The sequence below is a fragment of the Pongo abelii genome, chromosome 2, assembly GCF_028885655.2.
Source record: "Pongo abelii isolate AG06213 chromosome 2, NHGRI_mPonAbe1-v2.0_pri, whole genome shotgun sequence".
In the NCBI taxonomy this organism is placed as follows: Eukaryota; Metazoa; Chordata; class Mammalia; order Primates; family Hominidae; genus Pongo; species Pongo abelii.
The window spans coordinates 152,165,005-152,178,338 of NC_085928.1; the positions used below are offsets into that span (position 1 = coordinate 152,165,005).

The window sequence follows — 13,334 nt, forward strand, 5'->3', positions numbered from 1 at the left end:
CGGGGGCTGGGAGTAGTGGCTCACAGCTATAATCCCAGCACTTTGGGAGGCGGAGGTGGGCGGATTAGGAGTTCGAAACCAGCCTGGCCAACATGGCAAAACCCTGTCTCTACTAAAAATACAAAAATTAGCTGGGCATAGTGGCATGTGTCTGTGATCCCAGCTACTCAGGGGCTGAGGGAGGAGAATCACTTGAACCTAAGAGGCAGAGGTTGCAGTGAGCCAAGATCACGCCACTGCACTCCAGCCTGGGGAACAGAGTAAAACTCTGTCTCTAAATACATAAATAAATAAAGGAATGGGTAAGTTGACTTGGAATTACTGCACATTTTGATCTTATTTTGAGTTATTATTTGATATATTTGTGGAAAAGTAATTGCTTATAAATATGTATACCAATAAAAATTATGCCAATTAAAACTTCAATTGTAACCATTTTTGTTTTATTGTTTAGGAGACAAATGACCTGAAGCGTGCTGGACTCATGCTTCAAGAAGCAGATAAACTGGGCTGCAAGCAGTTTGTTACTCCTGCAGATGTGGTTTCAGGCAATCCTAAACTTAATTTAGCTTTTGTAGCTAATTTGTTTAACACATACCCATGCCTGCACAAGCCGAATAATAATGACATCGATATGAATTTACTGGAAGGTGCGTTCTTTCTGCCTTTAATTGACTTGCTATATTTATCTTCTTACAGTATTGTCTTACTTCACCGTCAGAGATAGGGGATTGTGGTGGGAAATGCAATTTAGTGTGTGTAGGCATGTGTATCTATTGAAAAATTAAAATTATGGAAGGTGGTTGCTGGCTTTGGTTAAAAGAGAATGCTGGGGTAAATCTTATCTTTTATTTCTCCATAAGAGGTTAGTGAAAACTATCATACATTTAAAATATTCTCATAAATGATCACATAACAGCTCTATCACCAATATGGACAATGAATTATCTATTAGAATAAAATAATTATTTGTAGGTGTTTTTCTCCTTTGAAAGGTCCAGTTTGACTCTAGTATTGTTCTCTTTTTAAGGTTTTTAGTGTACATGAAAAAAATTACAGTGTTCATTATTTGTCTTTTGTGTGGTCTATCGTTATCTGTCTCATAATATATAATACTTTCCTATTTTGCTTCATGAAATGCAGATTTGACCCCTCCTAATGTAGGTACTGTATTTAGTACTTTTCTATACTCTATAAATATATTCATTCTGAATGTTCTTTTTATTTAGTAACATTTATTCTCTCCATCTGGGTTGATATTTTACTTTTTGCATTGTTCATGCTGTGTTATTTCTCTCTTAATATGCCCATAGAATGAAACACAAATAAAACTTCATTAGAATAGCAGAACAAAGCTTTGATTTTGTAAAATTTCTACCTAATTTGCCTTCTATAATGATGGGATATTGTAGTTGTAAACACATTAGAACTCAATTTTGAGAACTGGAATTCATGATTTGATGTAAAATCTTTATCCTTCTCCTGTGACAAAATGTCAAGTAATCTTTGAAAGGATTCATTTAGGTTCTATAACATATTATTTTGTATCAATTAGCTATGTTATATTTACTGAACGTCATTGAAGCTTACAATATATGAATCATAATGACAAAACATTCTCAATACCCAGTTCTTACTCACTTGTTTCCCAGCCTTTCTTTTTTCTCCCACTCTCATACATACCAACACACCCACATTAGTATCAGAACTTAAAGTAAAAACAGTGGCAGTGGTAATGGCAGTTGTTGAAGGGAAAGGCAGTTGTCAGAGGAAGGCGCCCATCTTAAGATTTTTCTTGCTAGTTGCCCTGGTTTGGAGAAAGCAGGGATTCTTCTTGGTAGGGAGAATATGATGCGCGGTATTCATGATCTCAGTGTTCATTCTCTCACAAAACTCACACTTATCCCTTCTTTCCCAGTGAGACAGAATGAGAAATCAATTTCATGATCTTTTTCTGCTTGACTGCCATAACCAAAGTTCCAGTGTCCTTGTCACCTTATAATTACAGTTTTGTGATTAATGAACGGCGTTTCAGATTTAACAAATATATTCTTCGAAGAATATGAGTAATTCATTCTTCTTGAAGGTCCCGTAAAATAAAATAAAGATTATATTTTCTATGTAGATATGTAACTGAGAGGGAAAATAGACAAAAAATGTAGATTTTTCAGCAAAGAGAAATTTAGGGTGAGAGATTAGAACTTGAAAAAAAATAAGCAAAAGCAACACTGTTAGGTTTTATCAGTCTGGAAAATTTCAAAATCCCTCTGTCAGTAGAAGGCATTGTTTAGAATGGCATATTAAAAATGATCTGCTTTTTATAGTCACTGAATTCTTGCTAGATATCTTTTCCAACTTGCTCGCTCTCTTATTTTTCATGTTTGAATTCTTTTTGCTAGTGTTCAGCATGCTTTTGGAATTTTTCAGTGTGAATAGGATTGCTAAATATTTCCATTATTATTTGCTGTCTATTAAGATAACATGGGAAATATTTATCAGTCATCTTTATTATGTATGTCCTCATACATCTGCCAAAAATGTATTTGACTTTGACTGTCATTGGATTATTTTCCTCTGTAAATTTATGTTTTAATATATCCCTATGAAATTTGAAGCTTGATCATATCACATCCCAAATTCATATGTTAGTATGTCCTCATTGGCAGATAATTTTCTCTCTAGGGAATTAAATAAAACACAATTAAATATTAAACGCTCACATCAAATTGAACCAGATATGTGGGCTACGTATAGAAAGATCATCTCAGAATTCATTTATGGTTACAGAAGGTACACAGGCCACAAACTATCAGACTTTGTTCAAATCATAGTTCCACTATTTAATCTGAATGACCTCTGTGAGCCTTGGTTTTTTCATATATAAAACAAGACTAATAAACTTAATTTGAAGAGTTACAGAGCAAGCTAAATGTGATCATGAATGAAAGAATACAGTATGTGTTTATTAATAGGGAGGAGGAAAGCACTTCATATGTCACAGCACATTTGAGTGTTAAATATATGTTAATTCCTTTTTTCCCTCTTAGTAGCCTACTTCTAAGATATTTGTTATTTTTATTACTATTTTTTATTATTTGTAGATGTCAAATTGAGCCTGCAAACGAAAAGAATGTTTTATAGTTCTTTCAATCTTGTATATCAGCAATTAAGATTTTACTTTTTGAAATTGTATATCAGATCTAGGGGGAAAAAAGGTTTTACTTCTAAGATTGCTTTAGCTGTCTATAATCCAGACAACATTTTCCAATCTGGAATACATATATCTTTGTAATGCTTTACCATGGCTGTTGCACAAATGCATAGTGCCTCTAGCTTTGAGCATTTATTTACCAAGACACTTTGAAATGTTATTAGATAAATAAATGCTCATTTATAAAATCTATTTTACTTTCCAGGTATCAAAAATTAAAATAATTATATAATCAGTTGAGAACAATAGGAAGAAATATGAAACCCTGAAGATAGTTTCAGAACTCAATCAAAATGCAAGTTTAGTTATTTTAAAATATTATTCACTGCATCATTAGGTTCAACAGAATTTGGATATTTTAATTAAAAATTAAACCATTATGGCACTATTAATCTTCATAATTTTAAGACATTTAGATTTTCCTAGATGGAAAAATGTAAAACTTCTGTAACTATTAGAGAAAAATATATATATATCTTTATGATAGATAGTAATAGAGAAACAACTGAGAGGTAAATCCAAATCAAAGGCATCAAGTTATTGATCATAGTATGTTTATATTTATGTCACTTTGGGGATAGTTCATAGATTTAATTTATACCTGTTTAATAATTCCTACAAATAAGGCTGGCATGGATTCTAGAAATATTTAGTTTAGCTTGGTTCTTCTTAAAAAAAGATTCTCATGTAGACTGTTTATTATAAAGTGGCGTTAGCAGATACAACAGACTGATCAGTTACCTTTTATGCAGACCAGAGGGAACAAAATTTAAGCAAGAAATTATAGGGCTACATAATAGAGCAATAATTAAAGCAGATTCTGGGAAAGCTGTTAGATAATGGCATTGAAATCACATGAAACTACAGTGGGTAGATTATTTCCTGAACAGTTGGCACAAATAACAGAATCCTTTAGATCTCACAAGGCTTGGGTTCCTATCATGGGTGTGCAGGTTATACTGTCTTTGGCACTCAATGTGAAGATGACTGTTGCAATGGCTCTATACGAACGAGCCCCTGGAACGCAGATGATTATAGATTTATGTGCCAAATTGTCCTGTGAGTCTCACATGGGCCAAAATCTAGAGAGTGACTTGAACTTGCCTATAACTTAGAAGTGATGACAGGTATGAATGTTTCAGTTTTTCAGGAGTCTGGTGATAAGATGTAAACTAGGCCATTCCACTGTCTAATAACTTTGCCAAAGAACAAATAACCATGATAGTTACTTAGAACTATTTGCAATCAGGAGATGAGTAGAAGGCAGACAGTGGCAGAGCCAGCCCACATCCCTGCTCACTTTGTGGTATACCATAACCTGCATTTTCCTTATAGATGATGTAAGCACTGTTACAAAGGGAATGCTCAGGGAGGTAGGGTTAAATAACAGCACCTGAAGGAGTTATCTCCTTGAGGGGATCTTTGAGGTCCAGGAACTTACTATGATGAAATGTGTCTTTCTCTTATCAACCTGTATTGGGTCTGTGTTCCTTATGTATTTTCAGTAATGATAATCTAAACTAACTCAGGAAGCCTGTAAAATAGTTATATTCCCCTCATTGTGTGTTTTTATATTTACCTGTAATCCCCTCTGCCCTTCATTGTGTGGTGTAAAGTGTAGGTTTGTGTGCTGAGAAACTTTCCTATGTAAAACCGTAATTTGTACAAATTTAGAAACACTGCACCGAGAAAGGTATAACTTTTCTATTTGTGTTTAATGTGCTAATGTTACCCTGACTGCGAAAACATTTTGTTTTTATTAATGTTTAGTGAATCCCTTTTGCATCTAATCATAATTATAGACCACAGAAGTGTATCTGTTATTTCTAGGCAGAGAAACCCATGGCTCCGTACTAGTTCACAGACATCAAAGGGAATCTAGAAAGAGAGATTTAGAGCAAATAGAGGCTTCCTAGATAGTAGGAAAGAAGGGACTTTGGCATTAAGAGACTTTTTTTCTCCCTTTAAAGAAACTGTAGTATCTAAAGAACCATGGCAAGGTAGGTTTGACCAGTTTGTACCTGCTAGAATGGTTTAACATATAGTTCCTGGTTCCTTTTGTCCTGAGTCATCAGTGTGAGCTTGTGTCTACTCTAGGAGAGAGCAAGGAAGAGAGAACATTTCGGAACTGGATGAATTCCTTGGGAGTCAACCCATACATTAATCATTTGTACAGGTACATATTTTGTTTCAGCTTTACTGTCAGGGTCTAACTTTTCAAGTTTCAAACTGTAGGCATGTTTAAATGGAACATTTTCTCAAGTTGCAAGAATTTTAGCCAATTTTTAGAGTTTCAGGATGCTGGGAATTGGCAGTATAATGGATTTTAAAAGAAAGCTACTATTCAAAAAAGGAATAATAGTTATGTTTTTGATGATATACGTAAATCAGTAAAGATAATCCTTACTCTTTTATAGTTATTGATTGTAAAAATAATTTCAACTTTAACAGATTAGAGTAACAGTAATAACTGATAAATTGTTGTTATATCAGTATTTTTATTATGTCATTTTTCATTTATTTTTGCCAAAAACTTAATTATTCCATAATTTTTGTGTATTTTTTTCTAATTTGTAAAAGTAACTTGTTTTCCTTGAAAAATTGTTATAGCTTATCTCATTCTTTCTTGTTTAAAAAATGATAACAGATTATTGACATTAGTAGGGCTAAGAAAATATTTTACTAAATCAATTCCTGGGCTAATGATGCATCTTTCTAAGTGTGGATGAGAGGAAACCATTCTTCTCTCTTTATTATACAATCTACCAGCCTGCCTTGATAAAGTGCAAAAGAAGCCAACTTCAGCTAGTTGTATTTTTTTTTAGAAAAAAGTTCTAATTAGCTAAATATATTAATAATTTACATACCCAAGAAACTCCTTAAACAAGATTATGATTAACTCCTTAAAGAAGATTAATGTCACAACAGGCCAAGTTCACTGGTTCACTGAGGATTTACGATGTTGTAATTTCTGCTCCTTGGTGTTTATTCACAATGTTCTTTAAAATTGAAAACCAGTGTTACCTTATTATGGTAACTGGCTTTGATGTGATAGACCCATATTTGTAAAGCTCTTGAAGAGTGTGTAAATTTCAGCTGGAAGACAGGAGATATATGTCAATTAGACCAGAGCTCCTGTTACAGTAGCAAGGAAGTTAAAACAAATATTGAAGGTGAGGAGGGATTCACTTTTTATGGACTGATTTGAAAGAATGTCTATAATATATATTCAAGAAAAAAGAATAACAGGTCTAGTATGATCCCATTTTGTTTACAATTTGAGTGTGTAGATATTTGTATTCGAATTTTAAAAGAAAATCTAGAGAGGTACATAGCAAACTGTATGTAGCCTGGGTAGTAGGAGTAGAGAATAGTAAGGAGACTGACTTACTTACTTATTTATTTATTTGAGATGGAGTTTCACTCTTGTTGCCCAGGCTGGAGTGCAATGGCGTGATCTCGGCTCACCGCAACCTCCGCCTCCCTGGTTCAAGTGATTCTCCTGCCTCAGCCTCCCGAGTAGCTGGGATTACAGGCATGTGCCACCATACCCAGCTAATTTTGTATTTTTAGGAGAGATGGGGTTTCTCCATGTTGGTCAGGCCGGTCGCGAACTCCTGACCTCAGGTGATCTGCCTGCCTCGGCCTCCCAAAGTGCTGGGATTACAGGCGTGGGCCACCATGCCCAAGACTTTTACTTTTAATCTTAGTAACTTAAACATGATTGCATTTTTTTGAACCATGAGCATGTATTTTTCTATAATTAAAGAGTAAGCTTAAAAATAGCAGATTAAGATTTGTTGATACTCATGTAATTATTTCATAAATGTCAGGAACACTAGAGTTCTATCACTGACAGTGGAAAAAAGAATTGACCAAACCTTTTAGCTAAAGATATCTGAAGAATATCTTTATTCAAGAAATACCAGCATAGGGCTTCTGAGCATACAGTATTTTTTCTTGCAGAAAGAACTGTTACTTTCAGAAAATTCTTAAAAGTAACATAATCTTGGAGAACTGTCAGATGTAGAAGAACAGTAGGTGGACATCTAGTTGACAGTGGAACCATGTGTCCATAGAATTGTGTCTGCATCATATTCCTAAACCCACCCCCAAGAATTTTTAGGTTCCTGCCTATAGTATAGCCAGCCCATACCAAAACAGCTAGATTTTCACTGAAAATTCTCTTCTCTAAAATGTTATATATTTCAAGAACTGTTAGTCCTAGAGTTTTTCTATGACCAGTTGGTTCTGGAACTCATCTTGAAGTCTCTGGAAATCATTTAAACTCTCTGGACCTCAGTTCTATTTGCAAAATACTACTACTACTAATAATAATACCATACTAGACAGGAATGAGAATGAATTCATTTAAAGTAAAAAAGAAAAATACATGAAACATAAGATTCCAGAACCTATAGAAATACTTTAGTGATTCTTTTTTTATACAGAATGTTTCATGTGCCTAAAGATAATCTACTCAGATCTTAATTACCTTCATATCAGACTTTCTCCATCTATCACCCAGTACTGGGCCCAGCTCCCTTCACTGCCATATGGTTTGTGCTCAGAGAATGCAAAGTAATTTAATACTAACCTTAGCGAAACATAACTTATTGGACAAGCTGTTGGAGGAGAAAAGCCATATAATATATCACAAAGCTAGCAATTTAAAAAATCAATTGCTATTGCTTTATGTCCTTAGCATACAGCATTGAAAATAGACTAAACAGGCATACGTTAACCTTCTCAGGAGAACATATTTTTCTGAATCCAAAGTAGTAATATTTTTACTTCGAGAATTCCTACTTGTTCATAAGTTCCTTCCTCTTAACTCTCATTCCTGAACACAAACAGCTGCCTACTGAGTAGCTATTGTGATTTTCCTGTAATTATTTTTTAAGTTAAAAAATAATGTATAAATAATACATGAACTTATTCTTACTGTACAAGTTTCAAGAAGTATGTAAGTATATGGAATAAAATCAAATATTCCACCCTTACTCTCTCACACTCCCCTTTTCCTGGCCTCTTTCTTTACCTGATAGAGGTAATTGTATTAACTGTCCTTAGCATATATAGGTATATAAATACATTTGACTCTAAATTTTTTTAAATAAATGAGATCAAATTGTATGAAGTGTTCTGCCATTTGCTTTTTAAAATTTGATATGTCTTGCAAAGCTTTTCACATCAATACATAGAGATCTACCTTATGTCCAATGGTGGCTAAGGAGTTTATAGTATAGTTTACTTAACAGCTCCCTACTGCCAGGCACTTAAGTTGCTTCCAAATTTATAAATATTGTGGCAATGAATGTCCTTGGATGTATACCTTTGTAAATATTTATGTAAACATTTTGGACAGATTCTTAGACTGGAAGTTCTGGGTCAAATGATATGTCCTGTCATTCTTTAAGGATTAAATGACTTATGTTCTTAAAGATATAAGTCTGTCTCCAGTGTACTTAATAAAATTAGGTAGTACCCAACATTTCCTCCTCCTTTATCTGCTTTTCCTTCCTGTTTTAGTGACCTTGCAGATGCTTTAGTGATCTTTCAGCTCTATGAGATGATCCGAGTGCCAGTCAACTGGAGCCATGTCAACAAACCTCCTTATCCTGCCCTTGGAGGGAACATGAAGAAGGTGAATGAAATAATGGCCATGGATATATTGTTATTGTTCTGATATGAAACAAAGAATTTAGAGTTTCATGAAGTTAAACGTGCTCTGTCCCCACAATTCTGATTCAGACCAAAATGTGTTAAGCTTAATAGCCTTTTTACAAGTTTGCTTTAATAAATGCAAAGATGAAGGCAATCCCTCTAGTCAGACACTTTATATAACTATTTTCATCTTTATCAAGTCATAGTACTTAATGTTCTTTGAGATGTACTGTAAATGTATTCTTTTTTTACAATTGGTATAACGTTCTGAATTTTTATTGGTTATCCACTCATTTATTCAACAGATATTTATCAATTACCTAATACCTATACAGTGTTATGCAGGACGTAAAAAAAAAAAGTATAAAGCATGGAGTTGGTCCTCAGGAAAGCCTAAATAAATTAGGGAAATATGTGTGCAAACAACTACGATATGGTACATGGTAAACAAAAGTGAATATTATGAGTTCTAGGGAAGAAAGTTGAAGAGCTACTGAAATAGTAATAGCAAAATGGGAAAGACACATGAGTGAACAATTCATAGAAAAATAATGATGAATAGTAGACATATGAAAAACTTTTCACCCAGAATAAAGAAATGCAATTTAAAACGAGAAACTATTGAACTGCATCCAATGTAAGAGGAAGTATTCATTTGTATAATCTTCCTAAAACCAGTTTGTCAATACATATTAATCTTCCAAAAAATCTTTTGACCTAATTTCACCTTTTTCCACCTATCCTCATGAAAAAATCAGAAAGACACAAAGTTTTGTGGCAAAATGCTAATCATAGCAATGTTTATACAGCACACAAGAAAACAACCTAGTTGTTCAGTAAAGGGTTAATAAAATTGATACACCCATAAGATGCAGTAAAATGTGCCATTAAAAATAGTGTTTGACAGGAACAGAAAACCAAACACTGCATGTTCTCACTCTTAAGTGGGAGTTGAACAATGAGGACACATGGACACAGGGAGGGGAACATCACACACCCAGACCTGTCAGGGGTTGGGGGGCAAGGGGAGGGAGAGCATTAGGACAAATACCTAATGCATGCAGGGCTTAAAACCTAGATGATGGGGGCCGGGCGCAGTGGCTTACACCACCTGTAATCCCAGCATTTTGGGAGGCTGAGGCAGGTGGATCATGAGGTCAGGAGTTCGAGGCCAGGCTGGCCAACATAGTGAAAGCCTGTCTCTACTAAAAATACAAAAAATTAGCCGAGTGTAGTGGCAGGCGCCTGTAATCCCAGCTACTCAGGAGGCTGAGGCAGGAGAATGGCTTGAACCCGGGAGGCGGAGGTTGCAGTGAGCCGAGATGTGCCATTGCACTGCAGCCTGGGTGAGAAAGCAAAACTCTGTCTCAAAAAAAAAAAAAAAAAACCTAGATGATGGCTTGATGGGTGCAGAAAACCACCATGACACGTGTATACCTATGTTAACTATCCTGCATGTTCTGCACATGTATACCAGAACTTAAAGTGTAGTCAAACTAACAAAAAATAGTGTTTTAGTAATAGTGGTAGGGAAATGAGCAGGACACAAAATTATATATATACATAATATGAATCTAATTTGTTTAAAATACATAACACACACAGAGATGTATTCAAAAGGGACTTTTAGTTTTCCACATCTATAGAATGAAAATGTATTTATAGACACTAATTTTAAAGAAAAAAATTTTTAAAGACTTTTAAAGGGAAATAACATCATAATATTAAAGTAGTTAAATGGGTGGTATAATAATACAGAGTTGCTCATATTTTTCAGCATTTCTAGTCATTGGACTGCTTGCATTTTTAATTTCATTTGATTTGCATATACTTCTTTTCATGGGAGTAGAATTCAGAAAATTTATTGACTAATTTCATGTAAGTTTTTTCTCCAAAATTTTGAATGCAAAATGTAACAGGAAAACAGAAATTAACCATTCATTATACCTGGAATTTTAATGTGAACTACAAATAAATACATATGTCACAAATGAATCATATGCAGAATACTTTTTCAACAAGTATAGAATGAAACATAAAGCCTGAAATAAATTCAAGATTTTTAAAAAATGAAGAAGCAGTACTTTCATGACACAGTATCACAGGGAATTATTTTATGGAATTTGGGCAATAATCAATACATGTCACTTTCCTTCGCTTACAAAGTTCTTAAAGCTGCACCATTAAAATAGCCTTTCTTCATTATTATTTTATTTATTTATTTATTTATTTATTTATTTATTTATTTATTTATTTGAGATGGAGTCTCGCTCTGTTGCCCAGGCTGGAGTGCAGTGGCATGATCTCGGCTAACTGCAAGCTCTGCCTCCCAGGTTCATGCCATTCTCCTGCCTCAGCCTCCTGAGTAGCTGGGACTACAGGTGCCTGCCACCACGCTCGGCTAATTTTTTTGTATTTTTAGTAGAGATGGGGTTTCACTGTGTTAGCCAGGATGGTCTTGTCTCCTGACCTCGTGGTCCACCTGCCTTGGCCTCCCAAAGTGCTGGAATTACAGGCGTGAGCCACTGTGCCCGGCCTTCTTCTTTACTTTTAAGTATTTCTTTTCACTTGAACCCTTGTGTCCCATTATGTAACTCTTCTCATTGTCCAAATGATCTAAGCTTCATTTTTGTCCAAAGCATTTAAAGTACTTGGTAATTGATATGGTTTGGCTGTGTCTCCACCCAAATCTCATCTTGAATTGTACTCCCATATTCCCATGTATTGTGGGAGGGACCCAGTGGGAGATAGTTTGAATCATGGGGGCAGTTCCCCCATACTGTTCTCATTGTAGTGAATAAGACTTAAGAGATCTGATGGTTTTATCAGGGGTTTCCGCTTTTGCATCTTCCTCATTTTCCCTTGCTGCCACCATGTAAATAGTGCCTTTTGCTTCCTGCCATGATTCTAAGGCCTTCCCAGCCATGTGGAACTGTAAGTCCAATTAAACCTCTTTTTCTTCCCAGTCTTGGATATGTCTTTATCAGCAGTGTGAAAATGGACTGATACAGTAATCATTTCTTCCGTTAACTGTGAGACTGCACTCAAGTTTTTCTTGCTTTGTGCTCATTCTTACCTTTCATAGGTTCTTCATCTTTTAGCCTGAGAACTCAGTATTTCCAAGGCCTGGTTCTTGGCCCAAAGGTCTTAACTTTTATATTTACACCCTCAGGGAGCAGATCTGTTTTTAGTGTTTTAATTGCAGGTTGAGTATCCCTTATCCAAAATGCTTGGGACCAGACATATTTCAGATATTGGAATATTTGCAGTATACTGGTTGAGCATCCTTAAGCTGAAAATCTGAAATGCTCCAATTAGCTTTTCTTTTGAGTATTGTGTTGGTGCTCAAAAAGTTTTAGAGTTTGGAGTATTTTGGGTTTTTGGATTTTCAGATTAGGGATACTCAACCTGTATTACCATACACATGGATTACCTCTAGGAACCTAATTTCTCATTCTTTCTCTAGTTTGGTACCTCTCTAGATCTCTTAGAAGTGTTCTGCCAAATTTGGAACCAAATATTGCCCATAAAAGAATATATGCTTTCCCTTATGTCAGCACCTATTTCCAGTTTCTTTTTCAATGCTGGTCATATCAATATATTCTTAGGCCTCTATACTAGCAACCCTGAACTCCTTTCTCACCATCATCTCCCTTAGGAACTTTGGTAGGACTATAAAGCAGATGGCTCTTCATTGAAACACATTTTACACATGTGATTACTGCAGTTTGCTATAAAATTCTCCCACTGAAATGGGTGTCCATGGTAAATATGCTGTCTTTTTACTCTCCTGTACACAGTGTTAAATAATTTAAGTGCTAATGTTATTTTCTATATATTAGGAATCTATTCTATTTTTTAAAGTCTATATTCTTATAGCATACATTTCTTTTAAGCAGGCTAAGCCTATAATATGATTCCAAAAAATGTTTTGGAATATTATCTCTGCATTAAAAAATTCTTTAAAAAATTTTTTAGAAGTAGGGTTTCACTATGGTGCCCAGGCTGGAGTGCATGCTATTCACAGGCGTGATTATAGCACACTACAGCCTTGAACTCCTGCCCTTAAGTGATCCTCCTGCCTCAGCCTAAGTAGCTGGGACTACAGGCATGTGCCACCACATCCAGCTTCTCCTTGGATTTTAAAATAATGAATATATATCCAACATTTTATTCAATTTGTGAAGTGAGCCAGGCAGATGTTACAGCAGGTTCAAAGATCTTCCATTTTTATTTTTAGTAAATTGAACTTTGGGAATTTGGATTCTCTTTTTTAAAGAACAATAACCATATATTTGTACAAATTCTTTTATTGTATTAGCTGTCTCACATTTCCTGGAAATATTTTCTTACTATTGGGAAAAATGTATCTGTGTACCTTAGGTTAGACTGTTTTGTAATGGTACCTTAACTAACTCGTGGAAGAAAATTAGGAAAAGTAGTGTTCTCCTCTTAA

General features: G+C 34.8%; 1 protein-coding gene and 1 long non-coding RNA gene across 7 annotated transcripts in view; one reads left to right on the top strand and one right to left on the bottom strand.

Moving 5' to 3' along the window:
* The window catches only part of LOC129058666 (uncharacterized), a 139,172-nt gene that overhangs the window by 104,564 nt on the left and 21,274 nt on the right, over positions 1-13,334 (bottom strand). The window lies entirely within an intron of this gene.
* The window catches only part of PLS1 (plastin 1), a 115,082-nt gene that overhangs the window by 90,677 nt on the left and 11,071 nt on the right, over positions 1-13,334 (top strand). For all 6 annotated transcript variants that reach the window (XM_024244039.3, XM_024244038.3, NM_001132109.1 and 3 more), the window contains 3 exon segments: positions 455-650; positions 5,309-5,387; positions 8,744-8,858. In XM_024244039.3, the coding sequence (XP_024099807.1) occupies positions 455-650; positions 5,309-5,387; positions 8,744-8,858 (390 nt within the window).